The sequence below is a fragment of the Zonotrichia leucophrys genome, chromosome 14, assembly GCF_028769735.1.
Source record: "Zonotrichia leucophrys gambelii isolate GWCS_2022_RI chromosome 14, RI_Zleu_2.0, whole genome shotgun sequence".
NCBI classification, from domain to species: domain Eukaryota; kingdom Metazoa; phylum Chordata; class Aves; order Passeriformes; family Passerellidae; genus Zonotrichia; species Zonotrichia leucophrys.
Genome location: NC_088184.1, coordinates 14,385,022 through 14,401,319, shown reverse-complemented (window position 1 = coordinate 14,401,319; position 16,298 = coordinate 14,385,022). Strand labels below are relative to the sequence as shown.

Genomic DNA, 16,298 nt, shown 5'->3' with positions numbered 1-16,298 from the left:
AAATAATCTCCTGCAGTCTGGAGAACAGGAGTGCAGTGAACTCCTTTAATCTCTTGCTGTGGAGCAGCTTTTCAAGACCTGCTTCAAGTGTTTTCCTCTTCTTTCTGAGCTCCTGCTCGTTAAGGCTCCATAATGAATTACACCACTCATCCATCACTGATCATTTCCTTGCTCCTATGTCTGGTGGCTGCTGGGTTTGGAAGCAAGGGCTGCTCTCTAAGGCTCCTGTTTGATGGTTTTTCTTTAGTCCTTTTCCCATTCCCAGCTTTCCAAAGTCTCTTTTTGGATCAGATTTGGGTTATTTTCCAAAGTCCTTTCCTGCATCAGCTCTGGGTTCAAATGCTCCTGGTGGAAGCGAATGCCCCAGCAGCCACTGCTGAGCTGCCTCAGCTCTTCCTGGTGGGGAGCACAACTGGAGTCCAGCCCAGTCCCACCCCCCAACAGCAACAAGATGTGGAACTTCCCTATCAGAAGTTCTGGGTTGTTTTCCCCTCTCTGGCCTCACTTGATCCATGGATGGAACATTAATTCCCTGCACAAGAGACTCCTCTCTGTCTTCAACAGCTTGGAACTGCCCCCACAGGGACTCCTTTTCCTTTTTCCTTTTCCTTTTCCTTTTCCTTTTCCTTTTCCTTTTCCTTTTCCTTTTCCTTTTCCTTTTCCTTTTCCTTTTCCTTTTCCTTTTCACTATTCCCTTTCCCTTTCCCTTTCCCTTTTCCTTTTCCTCCCCCTTTTCCTTTACTATTTCCTTTCCCTCTCCCTTTTCCTTTCCTTTTTCCTCTTCTCCTTCTCCTCCTCTTCCTCTTCCCCCTCCTCCTTCTCCTTCTGTCCCCTCCCCGTTCCCTCTTCCCTCTCCTCCTTGTTGAAATCCAGATAACGCCTTTTACACATAACCTGCTAATAACTCCCACATTACCCCAAATTCTTTGGGATTTCATCAATGCCATAAGTTTCCAGGCTGATTTTTCAGGCATCAGAACACTCAGGCTTGCTTAGAGCAAAACCCAACACCCTCTTGTGTTGCCTCAACCTCGAAAGTTTGTTTATCCCTTTTATTTTAATTCCCTGTAATTATTTGCTCATTTGCCTCCCCAGCAGTGTGTGTGGGGTGCTTGTGCTTGTGCCTGCTCGTTTCTAATGGCTCCCAAAGCATCAGTGGTCCAGCAGACAGGAGCAGCAAAAGCTGTTCCAGAAGGCAGCAGAGGCAGATGAAATAACCCAGCCCAGCCATCCACATCCCTGTTTTATCTTTATTATTCCCTGGAGGATTGTAATAATGTTAGGGAAATTGCAGAGCCAGTTTAGGCTTTATAGCAATTGCAGCCTGCACTGGGTGATTGGACTATTCCCATTTCTTTAATATAAAAAATCCCCACTTTCATCAGCAAGAGCTGTGTTAATTTTATAATGACAGATATCACACTGATAAACTTTCTGATTAAATTTAGCACAGTACAAATAACCAAAAGATCTGTGGCTGTGCCACCTCAGAGAAGAAAACTCTCCCAAAGTCAGAGTTCACTAAAATGCGCCTCAGAGATCAGGAATCCCTGGGCCTGGCTGCCTGGATCACCTCCCAGCTCCTTGTTTTTAGGGATAAAATCCTGCTGGTGGTGCAGAGAACTCACTTTGTCTCAGTTAGGAGCTGCTCACAGGGAGATTAAAGTGGCAGCAGAGATAAATGGGAGCAGGTGGGAGCAGGTCAGGTCACTCTGCCCTTCGTGTTCTCTGCCTGAATCACCAAAAATCTGCTCCAGGAGAGGTTTTTGAGGCTGGGATTCTGTGCTGGGATGAGATCCAGCACGGAGGGCTGTGATGCTGGTGGTGTGAAGAGATTTTGTGCTGTTTTCACGTCACTTGTCACCCCCTTCAGCCACCCTGGGGGCTTGGAACACCTCCAGCAGCACCTGGAGCTGCCAGGGCTGGTGTTTGGGATCAGGATCTTCCTGTGGGACACAGAAAGCTCAAATCTGGGAAGCTCTGGTTGAGAAGGGCCTGCAAAGGAAAAGGCTCGGGGAGTTCTCCTCTCCCTGGAGCACTGCAAGCCCTCCATGCCAGTAAAACCTTTGGGAACAGCTCCTCTCCTGGCTTGCTGCTGTCTCAGAGTCCCGGGAAAGGGAAAGGGAAAGGGAAAGGGAAAGGGAAAGGGAAAGGCCCCAAACCCAACGCAGAGCCCAGGTCCCAAAGCAGCCCTGCCCCACAAACTGCCCTGGGGTGGCCAAACTCCAGAGAGCAGGGTGATGGAGAAGCTGCTGCTTCCCCCAAGGGCATTTCTGCTCCTTTCCCCACACAAAGACCTCCCTGGGCCCCCTAAAGCAGAACTCAGAGAGGGACCAGGCTGCTGGTCCCAGGGGAAATCTGATTTTCCTCTGGACCCCCATCCCTGCTGTGCTTGTGTTGAAAATGTGATGGAGTGATTTCATTCATGACCTCGACTTGCCTGACCCTTGTTCTGCTTTCTCCTTGTGTAGGTAGGGAACCTTGGCCTACTTTTTATGCTCCTGTTTTTTATCTATGCTGCCCTGGGAGTGGAATTGTTTGGCAAGCTGGGTGAGTAATGGGCCCCAGGCCGCTGGCTCCATCCGGTTGGTGTTTATTTGCTATCTGCCTGCTTCCTTTTCTCCCTCTCCCTCTCATTCCTGGGCCTTCCTTAGCTTCACACTCATGTTCTGGAAGATGGAAGTTTTCTCTTGATCTCAGGGTCACAGCTGACACACGAGGATGTAACACAGAACCGTTCTGACACACACACACACATTCAGGGCTCTGGCCAACACCAGCCTTGGCTGGAGAGGAACTCTTTGCTTTTTAAATATCATTGCCCCAGCATGGATTTGTTCAAGTTTGCTACTGGAGACAGAACACGAGCCTGCAGAGCTGGATGGGGGTCAGGTTCCTGCTGGAGAGATGCCACCATAAACATGTCCCTGCTCACAGCTTCCCCACAGCCCATCAGTTCTCTGCACTGCTGCCACTGCCCCTGCAGCTCCCAGGGCTCCTCAGCATCACCTTCCCCTCTCTCCATCAACCAGGAGGCACCCAGGGCTTCCTGCTTGTCCAGCATTAATTAATCCTCCAGTCTGAGGAGACAGCAGCTGCTCGGGAATGTGCCCATCACTAAAATCAGAGCAAACCCCAGCCTTGCGCAGCCTGGAAAATGCTGTTGGAGGGAGCTGTGTCTGCATCCTCAACATTTCCATCCCAATTAGAGCTCCAGGAGCACCAGAAGGCCCTTCCTGAGCAGAGTTTATGGCTGTCATTAATCCCCTTTATGAGCCCAGCCCTCTGCTCAGATTACAAGTGCCTGAGAGCAGAATAATTCTTTCAACCAAAACCAAATTATTTTTCAGTCTCTCACAAATTCCGGGGAAGGAAAGAGTTCTGCACCCACCCTGAGTGAGACAGTGAGGGTTTATATTCCACCCCTGGAGTTATGGGTGTGTTTGTTCAGTCACAGGGGTGAAAAATTGTTCTTCTGGTGTTTCCACCCACACCTGGGCAGTGCCAGCCCAGGGAACCCCACTGGGGCAGGACTCTGCTTCCCAGCCCAATTTAATGGGAATATTCCTTCCTTTTTCCTGATCAGTCCATGCCAGCCACAAGAACCATCAGCCCTCTTTCCCTCAGGACTGGTCATTTGTGGGTTTTTCTTGGAATTTTTTTTGTTTTTCCTTCCAATTTACCTCAGAATAATTACCTAAGACTGAAATGCCCAACCAAGAGCCATTGCTGCCTGTCCTAATGGATATTTAACGAGGCTGTGTTTTATGGGAAGATGGATATTTCATATGTTCAATTTGCATTCATTAGGCTATTAATTCTCAGGGGGAAAATGTCAAATTGCTCCACTTTATCTCAGTGAAAATATCCCTCGTGGTGGATGTAAAAAATCATCAAGGCAAGGGCGCAATCAACAGGAAAACAGACAAAGGAGGCTGTGGAGCAGGAGCAAAGAAAATCACAGAAATCAGAAGGAATGGTTTGGGTTGAGAAGGACTTTAAAGCCCATCCAGTGCCACCCCTTGCCATGGGCAGGGATGCCTTCCACTAGCCCAGCTTGCTCCAAACCATGTCCAACTCAAATAGATAAAAGGATTCTGAAATCACCTGCAAATTGGGGTGTGTATTTGGGAGCTATCCCACATCGCAATAATATCTAACTTTAAACTGTTAGAGAATTTTTGTCCCTCACAGTTGGATATCCATACTAGATCAATATCCATATTTTTAATAAATCAGTGGCCTTGAATGTTTCCAGGGATGGGAATTCCACCACCACCATTTCCACAGCTCCTGCTGTCCTGTCCCAAGGTTCTCCAGCTGAAAACACCTTTCCCCCTGTGCCCCCTGTTCCACCTGAGCAGGATGTCACCACCCCCTGGTGCCATAAACCCGTGGGACGTGGCTCTGGGGGCTGCTGTGGGTTCTCCAGCATGGCTTGGCTGATGTGCTGCTCCTTCCCTGCCCCACAGATTGCAGTGAGGAGAATCCCTGTGAGGGCCTGAGCCGCCACGCCACCTTCACCAACTTCGGCATGGCCTTCCTCACCCTCTTCAGGGTGTCCACGGGGGACAACTGGAACGGCATCATGAAGGTGTGTGCAGTCTCTGGGGGCTTCCTCCTCTCTGGAGGGCTGTGGGTACAGTTTTCAAACGGATTTAGGCAACTCTTGGGTGCAAACAAAAATGTTTCCTCTTCAAATATCAAAATGAGACTTCCTAATAGAAAAGCCAGGTGTGTTTTCAAGATTTGTCCTAATTCTCACCCAGCCTGAAGCTTTGGTCCTGGATGTAATATTGAAGGGAAATGATGCCAGGTTTTGGACCAGGGGGAGTAACCATGCTGTGCTCTGTGTGCTGTGCCTTTGGGATGTGCCATAGAATCACTGGAATGGTTTGGGTTGGAAGGGACCTTAAAGCTCATCCAGTGCCACCCCTGCCATGGGCAGGGACACCTTCCACTACCCCAGAGCTCCATGCTCTGTCCTGAACACTCCAGGAGATAAGAAATCCAAAACTTCTGGGCACCCCATTCCCCTCTTTGTGGGTGCTGTAATCCATGACCCCCTTATTTCCTCTCACCTGTTTCAGTTGTGCCCACTTTGCGTTCTTTTGGTGTTTTGAGACATAAACTTTAAGGAGTGTAGAGATTTTAGAGGAGCTAAGATTTTAGTTAGAGATAAGCTTTATTTGAGTTAATTAAAATAAATAGATAGGCCTTGATGAAGTTAAGAATTAGTAGTTAATTAATAATTGACTGCTTGTCAACACAATGTTTGGTTAGCTGGGTTTATAATGAAGAATATAGAAACTGATAAAGAGCTTTTAGGAACATCAGACAATTGTGGCCTCCTCTGTTCAGAAACCAATTGAAAGGGGGAATGGGAGTTCTGCCAAGGGTTCCTTTGTCATATTTACATTGAAAAGGCAGAAAGGTCAGAATGAGGAAGACTTCATTTACTTCCTCATTTTGGGACCCCTCCCCATGAAAGGGACCACCAACCCATTTCAAGGAGCAAACTGTGCATGCTTAATAGCTCTTGAACTAATTACCATGCTTAATAGCTTTTGAAGTAATTGCTATACAAAGCGAGGAATGGGATGTACCAAAGTTATGAATATGCATTTGTATTTTGGGTATTCAGTACCTATATAGATAAAAAGACTTTATAATCACCTGTAAATTAATACTTAAATAGATAAAAGGGCTCTGTAATCACCTGTAAATTGTGGTGTGTATTTGGGAGCTACCCCTCACGCTGCAATAAACTTTCTAACTTTAAACTGTTAGAGAGTTTTTGTCCCTCACAGTTGGATATCAGTACTAGATCAATATCCATATTGGGAATGGGATGTACCAAAGTTATGAATATGCATTTGTATTTTGGATATTCAATACTTGGGCTCTGTAATCACCTGTAAATTGAGGTGTGTATTTGGGAGCTAACCCACATCACAATAAACTTTCTAACTTTAAACCATTAGAGAGTTTTTGTCCCTCACAGTTGGATATGGGTGCTAGATCAATATCCATATTTTGAATAAATCAGTTTGTGCCCCTGGAAAGCTCTCTAATGCCTGCCTGTCCCCGGCGCAGGACACGCTGCGGGAGTGCACGCGGGAGGACAAGCACTGCCTCAGCTACCTGCCCGTCATCTCGCCCGTCTACTTCGTCACCTTCGTCCTCATCGCCCAGTTCGTGCTGGTCAACGTGGTGGTGGCAGTGCTGATGAAGCACCTGGAGGAGAGCAACAAGGAGGCCAAGGAGGACGCTGAGATGGACGCCGAGATCGAGCTGGAGATGTCCAGAGGAACCGGCGGGAGCAGGAGCGGGGCCGTGGCCGGGGAGAGCCGGGCGCTGCACGGGAACCTGGAGCAGCCCAAGGAGAAGCACCAAGGCCTGGTGAGAGCTGGGCTGGGGAGGGGATGGATCCCACCAGCCTGACCAGCAGATCCCACACAGAGCCAGAGAGGGAGATAAGGAGCTGTCCCAGCCCCTACCCCAGGGATGTCACCACCACCCCATGTCCTGAGGCAGCTCCCAGGGCTCCTGGATGTGGAAGGTGCTAGAAACATTATCCTGGCCATTATTCCAGAGGAGAGTTCAAAGTCCATCTCTCCATTCTCAAGTTCTAGATTTTAAGTTCAGAGCCATAAAAGCCACAGGTCCCTGTCCTGCTGTCCCAGCCCGTCCTTGTCATTTCTCAGGGCAGCAAAACCAACAAGCAATCCCAAAAATCCTGGGAGTGCTGGCATTGGGAGCCCTGGCACCTCCGGCATGGGATGGGATAAATTCCCTTCACAGGTTCTGTTTAATCCCACTTTGGGATTTCCAGAGGATCCCCCAGGAATTCAGTGCTGCAGCTCCCCATGGCTCTGCTTAGGACATGGAGAACTTGGGAATTATCAGAGCCCCTCAGCAAGGAGCTGCAGGTCCCTGGGCTGAATTTTGGAGGTTCCTGGGTTGATTTTTGGAGGTCCCTGGGTGGATTTTTTGGAGGTCCCTGGGTTGATTTTTGAAGGTTCCTGCGTTGATTTTTGGAGGTTCCTGGGTTGATTTTTGGCGGTTCCTGGGTTGATTTTTGGAGGTTCCTGTGTTGATTTTTGGAAGTCCCTGGGTTGATTTTTGGAGGTCCCTGGGTGGATTTTTGGAGGTCCCTGAGTGGATTTTTTGGAGGTTCCTGGGTTGATTTTTGAAGGTTCCTGGGTTGATTTTTGGGACACTGCCTGCTCTCTGATCCCTGCCAGTCTTCCAGGAAAACAATCAGAAGTGCAGGGGGAGGGAGGGTGTGAGATAATTGTCTCACCCCATGTCAGCAGCCTGTGATTAAGAGTGAACATGGAACTGCTTTGTCACCACGATCACAAATAAATCTACCGCGAAATCAGTGGGGGCTTGGAGATTAAATTACATTAAATTAGATTTTTGTGAAATCCATCAGGCTCCATCAGGGCGAGGAGAAAGATTTGGTTCCACAGGGCTGGGGAATTGGCTGTTTGAATGTTGCTCCTGACAAACATTCCTGCAGGGAACTGCACAGGTTGCTTTTCTAATTGAGGGAGGAGAGGGCACCTCCTTTCACACACTTCATTCTCCTTGGGCTTTCCTCATCCTCCAACACTTCCCAAGCACATCAGAGCCTCCTTTTAACCCTGGGGGTGATGAGGGGGTGAAGTGTCCCTTCATCCTTCCACCATGTCCTGCCACCACCCCACAAAAGCCCAGGCCACCAGGCTGGGGTGGCTGATGTCCCACCCATCGTGGTGCTGTGCTCTGGGGCTGTGTCTGAGCTGTCCCCATCCTGTCCCTTCACAACCACAACCTTGCCAGCCCTGTGTGGGATAGGAGTGAAATCCTCTTTTTAGCCTATAAAATGTGTGTTTGGTGTGACTTCAAGTGTTAAACCCAGAGCTGCAGGCAGAGCTTTTTGTTTGTGGAGAAAACAGTGTCAGGTTTGATTTTATTGTTATTGCAAGAATTTGTTTGTGATGCTGAGGAAACTGAGGCAGGGAGGCCTGAGGCTTTCAGCAATCCCCAGAGCTGGGGATTCAGGGAATGCTCCAAGGAAATTCCCAACAATCCAGAAGGGCTTCAACCCCCTCTGCTCCCAGTTCCCCCCCATGCCCAGATCCCATCCTGATTTCCAGGGCATGGGATCAGGCTCTGGAGTGCAGCAGGTGTTTCCCAGCAAGGAGGAGGAGCAGCAGTGATGCCTCCAAACCATCCTCACAGTCCAGAGCAGCTCTCCAACAAATTTCCCATCCATGGTTCATATTTCAAGCCCTTATTTCATTTGAAATTTCCCCACGTCCCTAATTCAGTCAGCTCTCAACAGCTGAACCTTTAAAAATTGAAGTGGCTGATGTCAAGAAGGGCTTTCTGTTCATTTGTTCCAGCCACAGCCAAGCTGAGCTTTAGGAGCCAAATTCCAAGATGCTCCTGTTGGGGTGCTGAGACCTTTTGTTCTCCTTGTGGCTCAGGGTGAGCAGGAGCCCCTGGCTGCCCCCAGCCCAGGTGAGGCTGATGAGCTGGGATGGCCAAGGACCAGCTGGCCCTGGCTGCTGAGGCTTTCATCCATCAGCTGAGAGCCCTGCTGGCTCCTGGGCACGGCCACAGCTGGCACAGCTGGATGCCAACAAGCTGCAAATACCTGCTGGCCCCCTTTCCCAGCCAAGCTCCACAGGGTAAAAGCATGGAGTAATTCATCTTGGGGTGTGCCCCTTCAGGGAGCTGAGGGAAGGCATTTCTAAGCCAGAAATACAAGTTAAAAACCAGATTTAACCAGATCCTTGGTGAGCTCCAAACCTGAGGGATCTCAGCGACAGGTTTTGCTGGCAGAGCAAAGCAAAATACATTTAATTTAAGACGTGCAGCTGGGAAAATGTTTTCAATCAGTCACTGGGAGGCTGATGTGAAGGGAGAACCAGAGGGATTCACTGTGTTTGAGATAAAAGGGGAAACTGGGAGGGGAATGTGTCCAGCCAGGACAAGGGAAGAGATGAAAATCTTGACTCCATGTTTCAGAAGGCTGATTTATTACTTGATGAAATATATTATATTAAAAGAAAATGATATAGTAAAACTATACTAAAAGAATAGAAGAAGGATTTCATCAGAAGGCTAGAAAGGAATGATAATAAAATCTTGTGGCTGATCAGAGAGTCCGAGCCAGCTGACTGTGACTGGCCATTAATTAAAAACAACCACATGAGACCAATCACAAATGCACCTGTTGCATTACACAGCAGCAGATAATTATTATTTACATATCATTTCTGAGGCCTCTCAGCTTCTCAGGAGAAAGATCCTAATGAAAGGATTTTTTATAAAATACAATCATCCTTATCTCCTCACAGACTTCTCCCAGGACCATGCCTGGGAAATCTGTGGCCGCAGGGGTGATGCCCCCTCTCTCTCCTGTTGCTCTGCAGGGCAGTGCGGCCTCGCTGAGGGCCCAGGACTCCCAGAACCTGCTGACAGTGAGGAAGATCTCGGTGTCCCGGATGCATTCCCTGCCCAACGACAGCTACATGTTCCGGCCCGTGGCCCCAGCCACGGCCCCCCTGCCCCTGCACGAGGTGGAGATGGAAACCTACCCCTGCAAAGCCCAAAGAGGTACCACCCTCACAGATTGCCCTGCTCTGGGGCAAAGGTTTGGGTTCCTCACCACGAGAAGGATGTGGAAGGGCTGGAGTATGGCCAGGGAAGGGGATGCAGCTTGGGGGGCTCAGCCTGGAGAAGCTCAGGGGGAAACTTCTCATTCTCCACAAATCCCTGATAGGATGGGGCAGGGTTGGGCTCTGCTCTCAGGGAACAGGGTCAGGATGAGAGGAAACAGCCCCAAGTTCTGCCAAGGGAGGTTTGGATTGGATATCAGGGAAAATTTCTTCACTGGAAGGTGTTCAAGCATCAGAACGGGCTCCCAGGGCAGTGGTGGGGCCATCATCCATGGGAGCGCTCAAAAAACCTGGGACTTGATTTAGCACTGGCCTTGGCAGTGCAGGATTGATGCTTGGGATCCGTGGTCTTTTCCAATCTTTACAATTCCATTATTACACCCACAGTGGGGAGCAACCAAGCCAAGCATGGCCTGAGCAGGGCTGGCTCCTGTGGGGTTCCAGCAGCACCACAGGGCTTCCTTCCCCATATCCTGCAAAATTCCACCTTTCCATCACCTCCCCAACAGCAAGCTCCCAGGTTTTAGCTGAGGGGAAGGGAGCTGTGCATTCCCTCTGACTCCTGCCTGAGGATCAATAACATCCCCAGGAATAAAAGCCAGAGTTGGGACTGCTTCCAGCACAATTGCTCATGTTTCAGGCAGGCTGCAGCCTCAGGGCAGTGCCTTTCAGCAGCACACCTGGAGCTCAGAGCTGCAGGAGATTCTTTGGCAGCAGAAAGATCAGAAACCGCTCTCTGGTTCTTCCTGAGCCCAGCCTTGTAATCACTGTCATGGAGAGACCCCAAAATCCAGGAATCACAGAGCCTTTGAGGGGGCATTCATCTTCTGCATCCCAGCACATTTCCCTGAAAATGCATTTCTGTCTCTTCTGTTGAGCTGCTTTGAAGGGGAAATTGCTGGAATTTTGGATGCTGAGAATTTTAGGTTTTTTATGTTGATTTTGATTTTTAAGAGAGTATTGTATTTAATTTGAAGTTGTAGAGGAAGTTTTTAAAAGTAAATTACAGAATTGAGATTATGAGTGTGTAGTTGGATTAGAAGTGTTTAATATTATGTAGTGGAAAATTTAGAGCTTAAGGTTTTAAAATATAGCGATATATGTAAAGTAAAATAGAGGTTTTAGGGTGGAGGTTAGGTTTTTTAAAATTTATTTTTATGGGTTTGGGTAGTATTCTGTAATTGGATAGAAAAGTTTGTATTGTGGGATATGAGGGATTAGTTATGGGGCTAAAAGTAAAAATACAACAGGAAATTGATCTGAAACACAACTCTGCCTCCCTAAAAGCACACGTGCTCCTGGAGGGGCTCCCTAGAACTTTTCCCAGCCTGGTTCCCTTTGATCCAGCGTGGTTTGAAATGCCAGAACTGCCCAGTGGGTTTGCACACCCTGATTTGCTCTGATTTCCTTGGGAGAAGGAACTCTGTGTTTGTTCAGACTCTCTGGGAGCCAGGTCATGTTCTCTGCTCAGTGTTTATTATTATTTCACCTGCAAATTCCTGGTGAAGGAAAGAAAACAGAGGCTGAGTTTCACAGCCCCCTCCTGGGGCTGCTTTCCATCCCTGGAGTGGCTGTAAAGGAGGATTTATATCCATGTAAAACTGCTGGGGCGTTGGCAGGGGTGGGTACAGCCCACCAAGGATTCTGTGATGTTTCCTAAATTCCTAAATTTCTCTCCAAGAGCACTGGAGGGATGGATATGATGGATATGATGGATATGATTTTTTTACCTGGTGGTAAAACCAGCAGCACCCTGGGCTGTGCTGCTCCTGAGCTGCCCAAACTCTGCTTCAAGTCACAGATCCAGAAATTATATCCAAATAAAACTGAGCCCATGGAGACTCCCACGAGTGTTTCCATGGGCTTCAGGATGTCTGATCTTCTCCACTGACCACACAGTGAAAATCCTGTGGGATGAGCAGATCTCAGGATATTTTGGTTTTAGATGCAGTTTGCTGATTTCCTAGAAAAACAAGAGAAAAAACATCCAGCTCCAGAGATCCTCAGTGCTCCTGAGCATCCAGTTTGGAGGGGGTTTGTGTTTCCTATATGAGAGCTCGATGGAAAGTGTCCAACAGGAGGAAATTCCAACTGAGGACAGGGAGTAGAGCATTGGGTCTGGATTTTATGACCATGTTTGTGACAGACTTTATGCCAGAGTTTTTCTGCATCGTAAAAAGCACTTTATAAAGCCTGGAATAGCACATGAACAGCACAGGCTCAGCCTGAAACTCTGGGTCTGAGAGAGCCCAAGAAAAACCTGGGGAGAAGCAGGATGGGGGTGGGAATTCCTTCTGTGTGTTCTGGAGAAAAGCTCCAGAAGAAAAATTATTAAACACTCACTTTTCTTTGTCCCCACCAACAAATCTGTCTGTGAAATGCAACTGTGATGTGTCTGGATGGCTTTTGTCAGGGGTTCAAGTTCCCTGACCCCCGGGTGAGATCTCTTGGAGTGATGGATAAGGGTGTTTGTAACACGGAGCTGGGCAGCGCTGCAGGAACAGACGCTGGGTTTCAAACTAATGAGGACAATAAATCCTGCAGCCAGAAACCAGAGAAGATCTTTCAAACAACTCCCAAGTGCAGTAAAGCAGCACCACGGATGGGCTGGGGAGCAGGGATGGCCTTCAGACCCAGCCTGGGAGGCTTTGGGAAGAGAGAGATTCCAGCCTGTGCATGGCTCAGGCTGTCAGAGCACTTGGAGCAGCTCCTGGTGGGACCATGCTGAGCTGAGCTGAGCCTTGGGGACAGCCCCTGGTGCTGGCTGGGTGGGAGAACTGCCCTGGGCCTGCAGAAGTTGTAGAATATCTTAGAGTTAGAAGGATCAGAGCCCTGCACAGACACCCCAACATCTGGGAGCTCCCTGCCATCCCTGCTGAGCTTCAAAGCAGCACACAGCACAAGGGACAAGGTTTTTAATCCAAGGTTTACGCCGAGATTTGGCATTCCACCCAGGCCCAACAGGTTTTCCCTCCTCCCTCCTGTGTTCGCTCCCCTCTTGAAGCTTCTGCCCCAAGCCTGGAGAGCCCCCGTGCCCAGCAGTGACCGCTCCTCTGTCCTGCCCTAGGGTCCATCAGCTCCACGCGCTCGCAGCCCGTGGGGGGCAGCTCCTCGCTGAGGGTGCCCGCGGAGGACGGGCGGCACCGCTGGAAGGGGCTGGTCCCCCATGGCAGCCCCCGCTCCCCTGCTCTCAGCAAGCTGCTCTGCAGACAGGTGAGGGGCCACCAGCACACAGAGGTAACTCCTGTCTTGTCACCTGGTTCCTTCCCTTCTTCCCCAGTCCTTTCTTGTGTTTCTGTGCTCGGAGCTGAAGTGGAATTCCTGTTTCAGAACAAAACGTGCCGTAAATTTTAATATATTCCCAGCAAATGTGGGAAGGCCCTTTTCCCCCTGCTTACATCTTCATGGCTGTGCTGTTCCAGGAAGTAAGAGCTAAAGCATGGGGAGAAGGTGCCCAATCTCCATTTGGGAGAGCCCTCCACCATGATGGGTTGTGCTGGCTCAGGATTTGGGGCTGGAACAAGACCAAGGCCCAGCAGATGCCAGCCCTGAACATGAAGGCTCCTAAAGTTTATCCTGTTGTACAGGAGGGTCTGACAGGACTGGCACGATGAGGCAGGGATGGGGTGGGCTGCGTTAGACCCACAAACCCTTTGCCTCGTGCCATGGGCTCCCCATCCCTGTGAGTGTCCCAGGCCAGCTCAGATGGGGCTTGGAGCAACCCGGACTGGTGGAAGGTGCCCGTGGCAGGGTGTGGGAGGAGATGAGCTTTAAGACCCCTTCCAACACAGCATGGTTCTATAATTCTGTGTCTATCACTGGAGGTGCTACTGCCCAGCACATCCCCAGGCTCTCACCCCATTTCCCTTCTCTCCCCTTCCAGGAGGCCGTTCGGACAGACTCGGTAGACGGACAGACTCCAGAGCACAAAGACAGCCAGCAAGCAGAGCCTGGAGAGCCCCAACCATCAGCAAAGCAGCCCCAGAGCACCCTCACCGCCAGCCCTCTCCATTCCCCGCTCCCAGCCACCCCTCCACGCTCTCCCCCATCCTCCCCACACCGGGCCCTGGGCCCCCTGGCACGGAAGCACACGTGTGGCCAGCACGGCGTTCCCAGCCGGCCACCCAGCCCCAGCAGCCCCCCCGGCCCCGAGGGCTGCCAGGCCGAGCCCTCAGACCTGGCTGACGAGGAGGTTCGGCACATCAACAGCTCGGCCAAAGACTGGGCAGAGGAGCACTCGGACCCCGGCAGCCGCTCCACCTCGCCCTTCACGTCCCCGGCCCCGTCCCCTGTGCCCCTCAAGAACTGCAGCACAAGCAGCCTCTCCCGCAGGGAGAAGGACTTGAAGAAGTTCTACAGCACCGACACCAAGGGCTTCCTCAGCAAGCCCAGCTGGGCCGATGAGCAGCGGCGGCATTCCATCGAGATCTGCCCCTCCGGCGGCGCCCCCGAGCCCGCCGAGGACAAGCAGCGGCCCCCTGGCCACATCCAGCCGGAGGCCGACTACATCCACGGAGCCCGGAGGAAGAAGAAGATGAGCCCGCCCTGCATTTCTATAGATCCTCCCATGGAGGACGAGGGAGCGGCGGCCCCGCGCACCAAACCCTCCGAGAACACCCTGCTGCGGAGGAGAACCCCGTCCTGCGAGTTCCCGGCCTACCGAGAATCCCTGGAGCTCCCGGAGAGCCGAGGGGGGGAGCACCTCAGCATCCCCAACTTCTCCTTCGAGCAGCTGGACGGCGGCGGCTCCTTGAGCAGCCTCTCGGAGCTGCGGGACAGCGGGCAGCCCACGCCGGCCTCCCTGGACTCGCGGCCGGACGCTGAGCCGAGGAAACAGGAGCACTTAAAAACTCAGCGGGGCAACAACGGCAAAGAGGGGGGCAAAGAGCTGCTGGGCACTGCCAAGAGCCCCCCGCGCAAGCAGGACTTGGGCCCCGTGACTGTTGCCACAGAAGAAGGCACGGATGAGCCAGTATAGCTGCTGGGATGGGGGACAGGGGGGGTCTCAAGGGCTGTCACCAATGTGGGGGTTCCAAAGCGAGGGGACCCCGCGGTCAGGGGCGGCCGCCACCGGGGCCGTCCCCTCGCTGCGGGCACTCGTTGGGAGGAGCTGTGGAAGTTTGCAAAAAAACCACACAAACACACACACACACATATGAAAAAATGAAAAAGAAACCAAACGAGCGGCTGGACGAAAGTGGGGATGGGGTTTTGGGGGATTTGGTGAGAGGTTTTGGGGTTTCTTTTCTAAGGGGAAGGTGGATTGATGTAGGGGTGGCTTTGTTCCTCCTACCTCGCTCTGTGGCCTCGATCACATTGATTCGGGTCTGAGGTGGTGGGGGGATTCTCTTGGGGTTTTGTTGTTTTGTTTGGTTTGTTTTTTGGGTTTTTTTTTAATTTTATTTTTATTTTAAAGATGCTCAACTTTTCCTGAGGCACCTTTTTGAGCTGTCACGTTGCGCTGGAGTGCCTGGGAGCTGGACATTGTCTGTATATCAGCAGTTCTATAAATAAAAATTCTGTATTTGTGAGCTACAAAATGAGGAAACAAACAACAAACAAAAAACCTGGAAAAAAAAAATAGACCCACAAAAACTCTCTCTTCATAATGCACATATTTTTATAGAGAAACAGAGATGCTGTTTTTTGCATTACATGGGTGGTGTTTCCTTGGGTTTTCTGTGGAATTAATTATTCCAGCCATTCATTTTCCAAATGTTTCTCCTCTCTCCTCGCTTCCCTGCCCTCCACCATCACCCCACCAGCTTCTTCTCACAGCTGATGCTTCTGACGTCTCGCTCATTTTCTTTTGTACTTTAGAGGTTGTCCTAATTACAGACAAAAAAACCAAATCACTACTGAATTGTAGCCAGTGCAATAATAAGTTATTCATTCTTCTTGTCTGTCCAACTGTCCTGTTGCTTTTTTCCCCCTCTTTTTTTTTAACTGAAATTCAGGTTAAACGTCGCAATAATCTGAACTAATGTGCACAAAGACGGTTTCTTGTGTTACAAAGAGAAAAAAACTAATGAAAAAAAGGAAAAATAACTACATTTACAGAGAGATTAAAAAAACTGAACAAATAAATAGTAAATTATTTAAGAAATGTATTTTGTTTACTGCAGTTCTAAGTAAATTATTGATACAGTGTGTAAAGGTGTAACGAGCTGTCGTAGGTGATGTTCTTTGTGAGCATTTAAGGTGACGATTTGTCCTCCTTGTGACAGAACAACTCCGACCCCTGGGGGCAGTTTGCATTCCCTGTCCCTCCCTCCCCATCCCTGGACACGTTCCCTTCCCAAGGCCCTTCCAGAAGCCTCTAGAGGAATCCAGGTCACCTTTTAACACCTTTTGGGGGGGTTTTTTTGCAGCTTTATTTTTGTTTTTACCCTCCTTCCCCACCCCTCCTGCAGGCCCTGTGTCCATGGCCCAGCTTGGCCACGGGAAAGAGGAGCAGGAAGGAGCCCGTGGACACCCAGGGGGGATCAAACCCATGCAGTCGTTTCCGTTTGGTTCCTTCCGTGCCGCCTCATATTTATGCCTTCACATTTATCTTCTGTTATCGATGCATCCATTACTCCAAAGGAAATGTATCTTGTTTCACATCTATTAAACTGTATA

The 16,298-nt window shown here is 50.1% G+C and overlaps 1 protein-coding gene across 3 annotated transcripts in view; it reads left to right on the top strand.

The window, feature by feature from the left end:
• CACNA1H (calcium voltage-gated channel subunit alpha1 H) overlaps positions 1–16,298 on the top strand; it is a 161,456-nt gene extending 145,158 nt beyond the window's left edge. For 2 of the 3 annotated variants that reach the window (XM_064725503.1, XM_064725502.1), the window contains exons 30-35: positions 2,472–2,550; positions 4,473–4,594; positions 6,097–6,402; positions 9,432–9,615; positions 12,745–12,914; positions 13,561–16,298. In XM_064725503.1, the coding sequence (XP_064581573.1) occupies positions 2,472–2,550; positions 4,473–4,594; positions 6,097–6,402; positions 9,432–9,615; positions 12,745–12,914; positions 13,561–14,655 (1,956 nt within the window). In that variant the 3' untranslated portion in view covers positions 14,656–16,298. The remainder of the gene's footprint in view (positions 1–2,471; positions 2,551–4,472; positions 4,595–6,096; positions 6,403–9,431; positions 9,616–12,744; positions 12,915–13,560) is intronic. The other variant, XM_064725504.1, reaches the window with a different exon arrangement.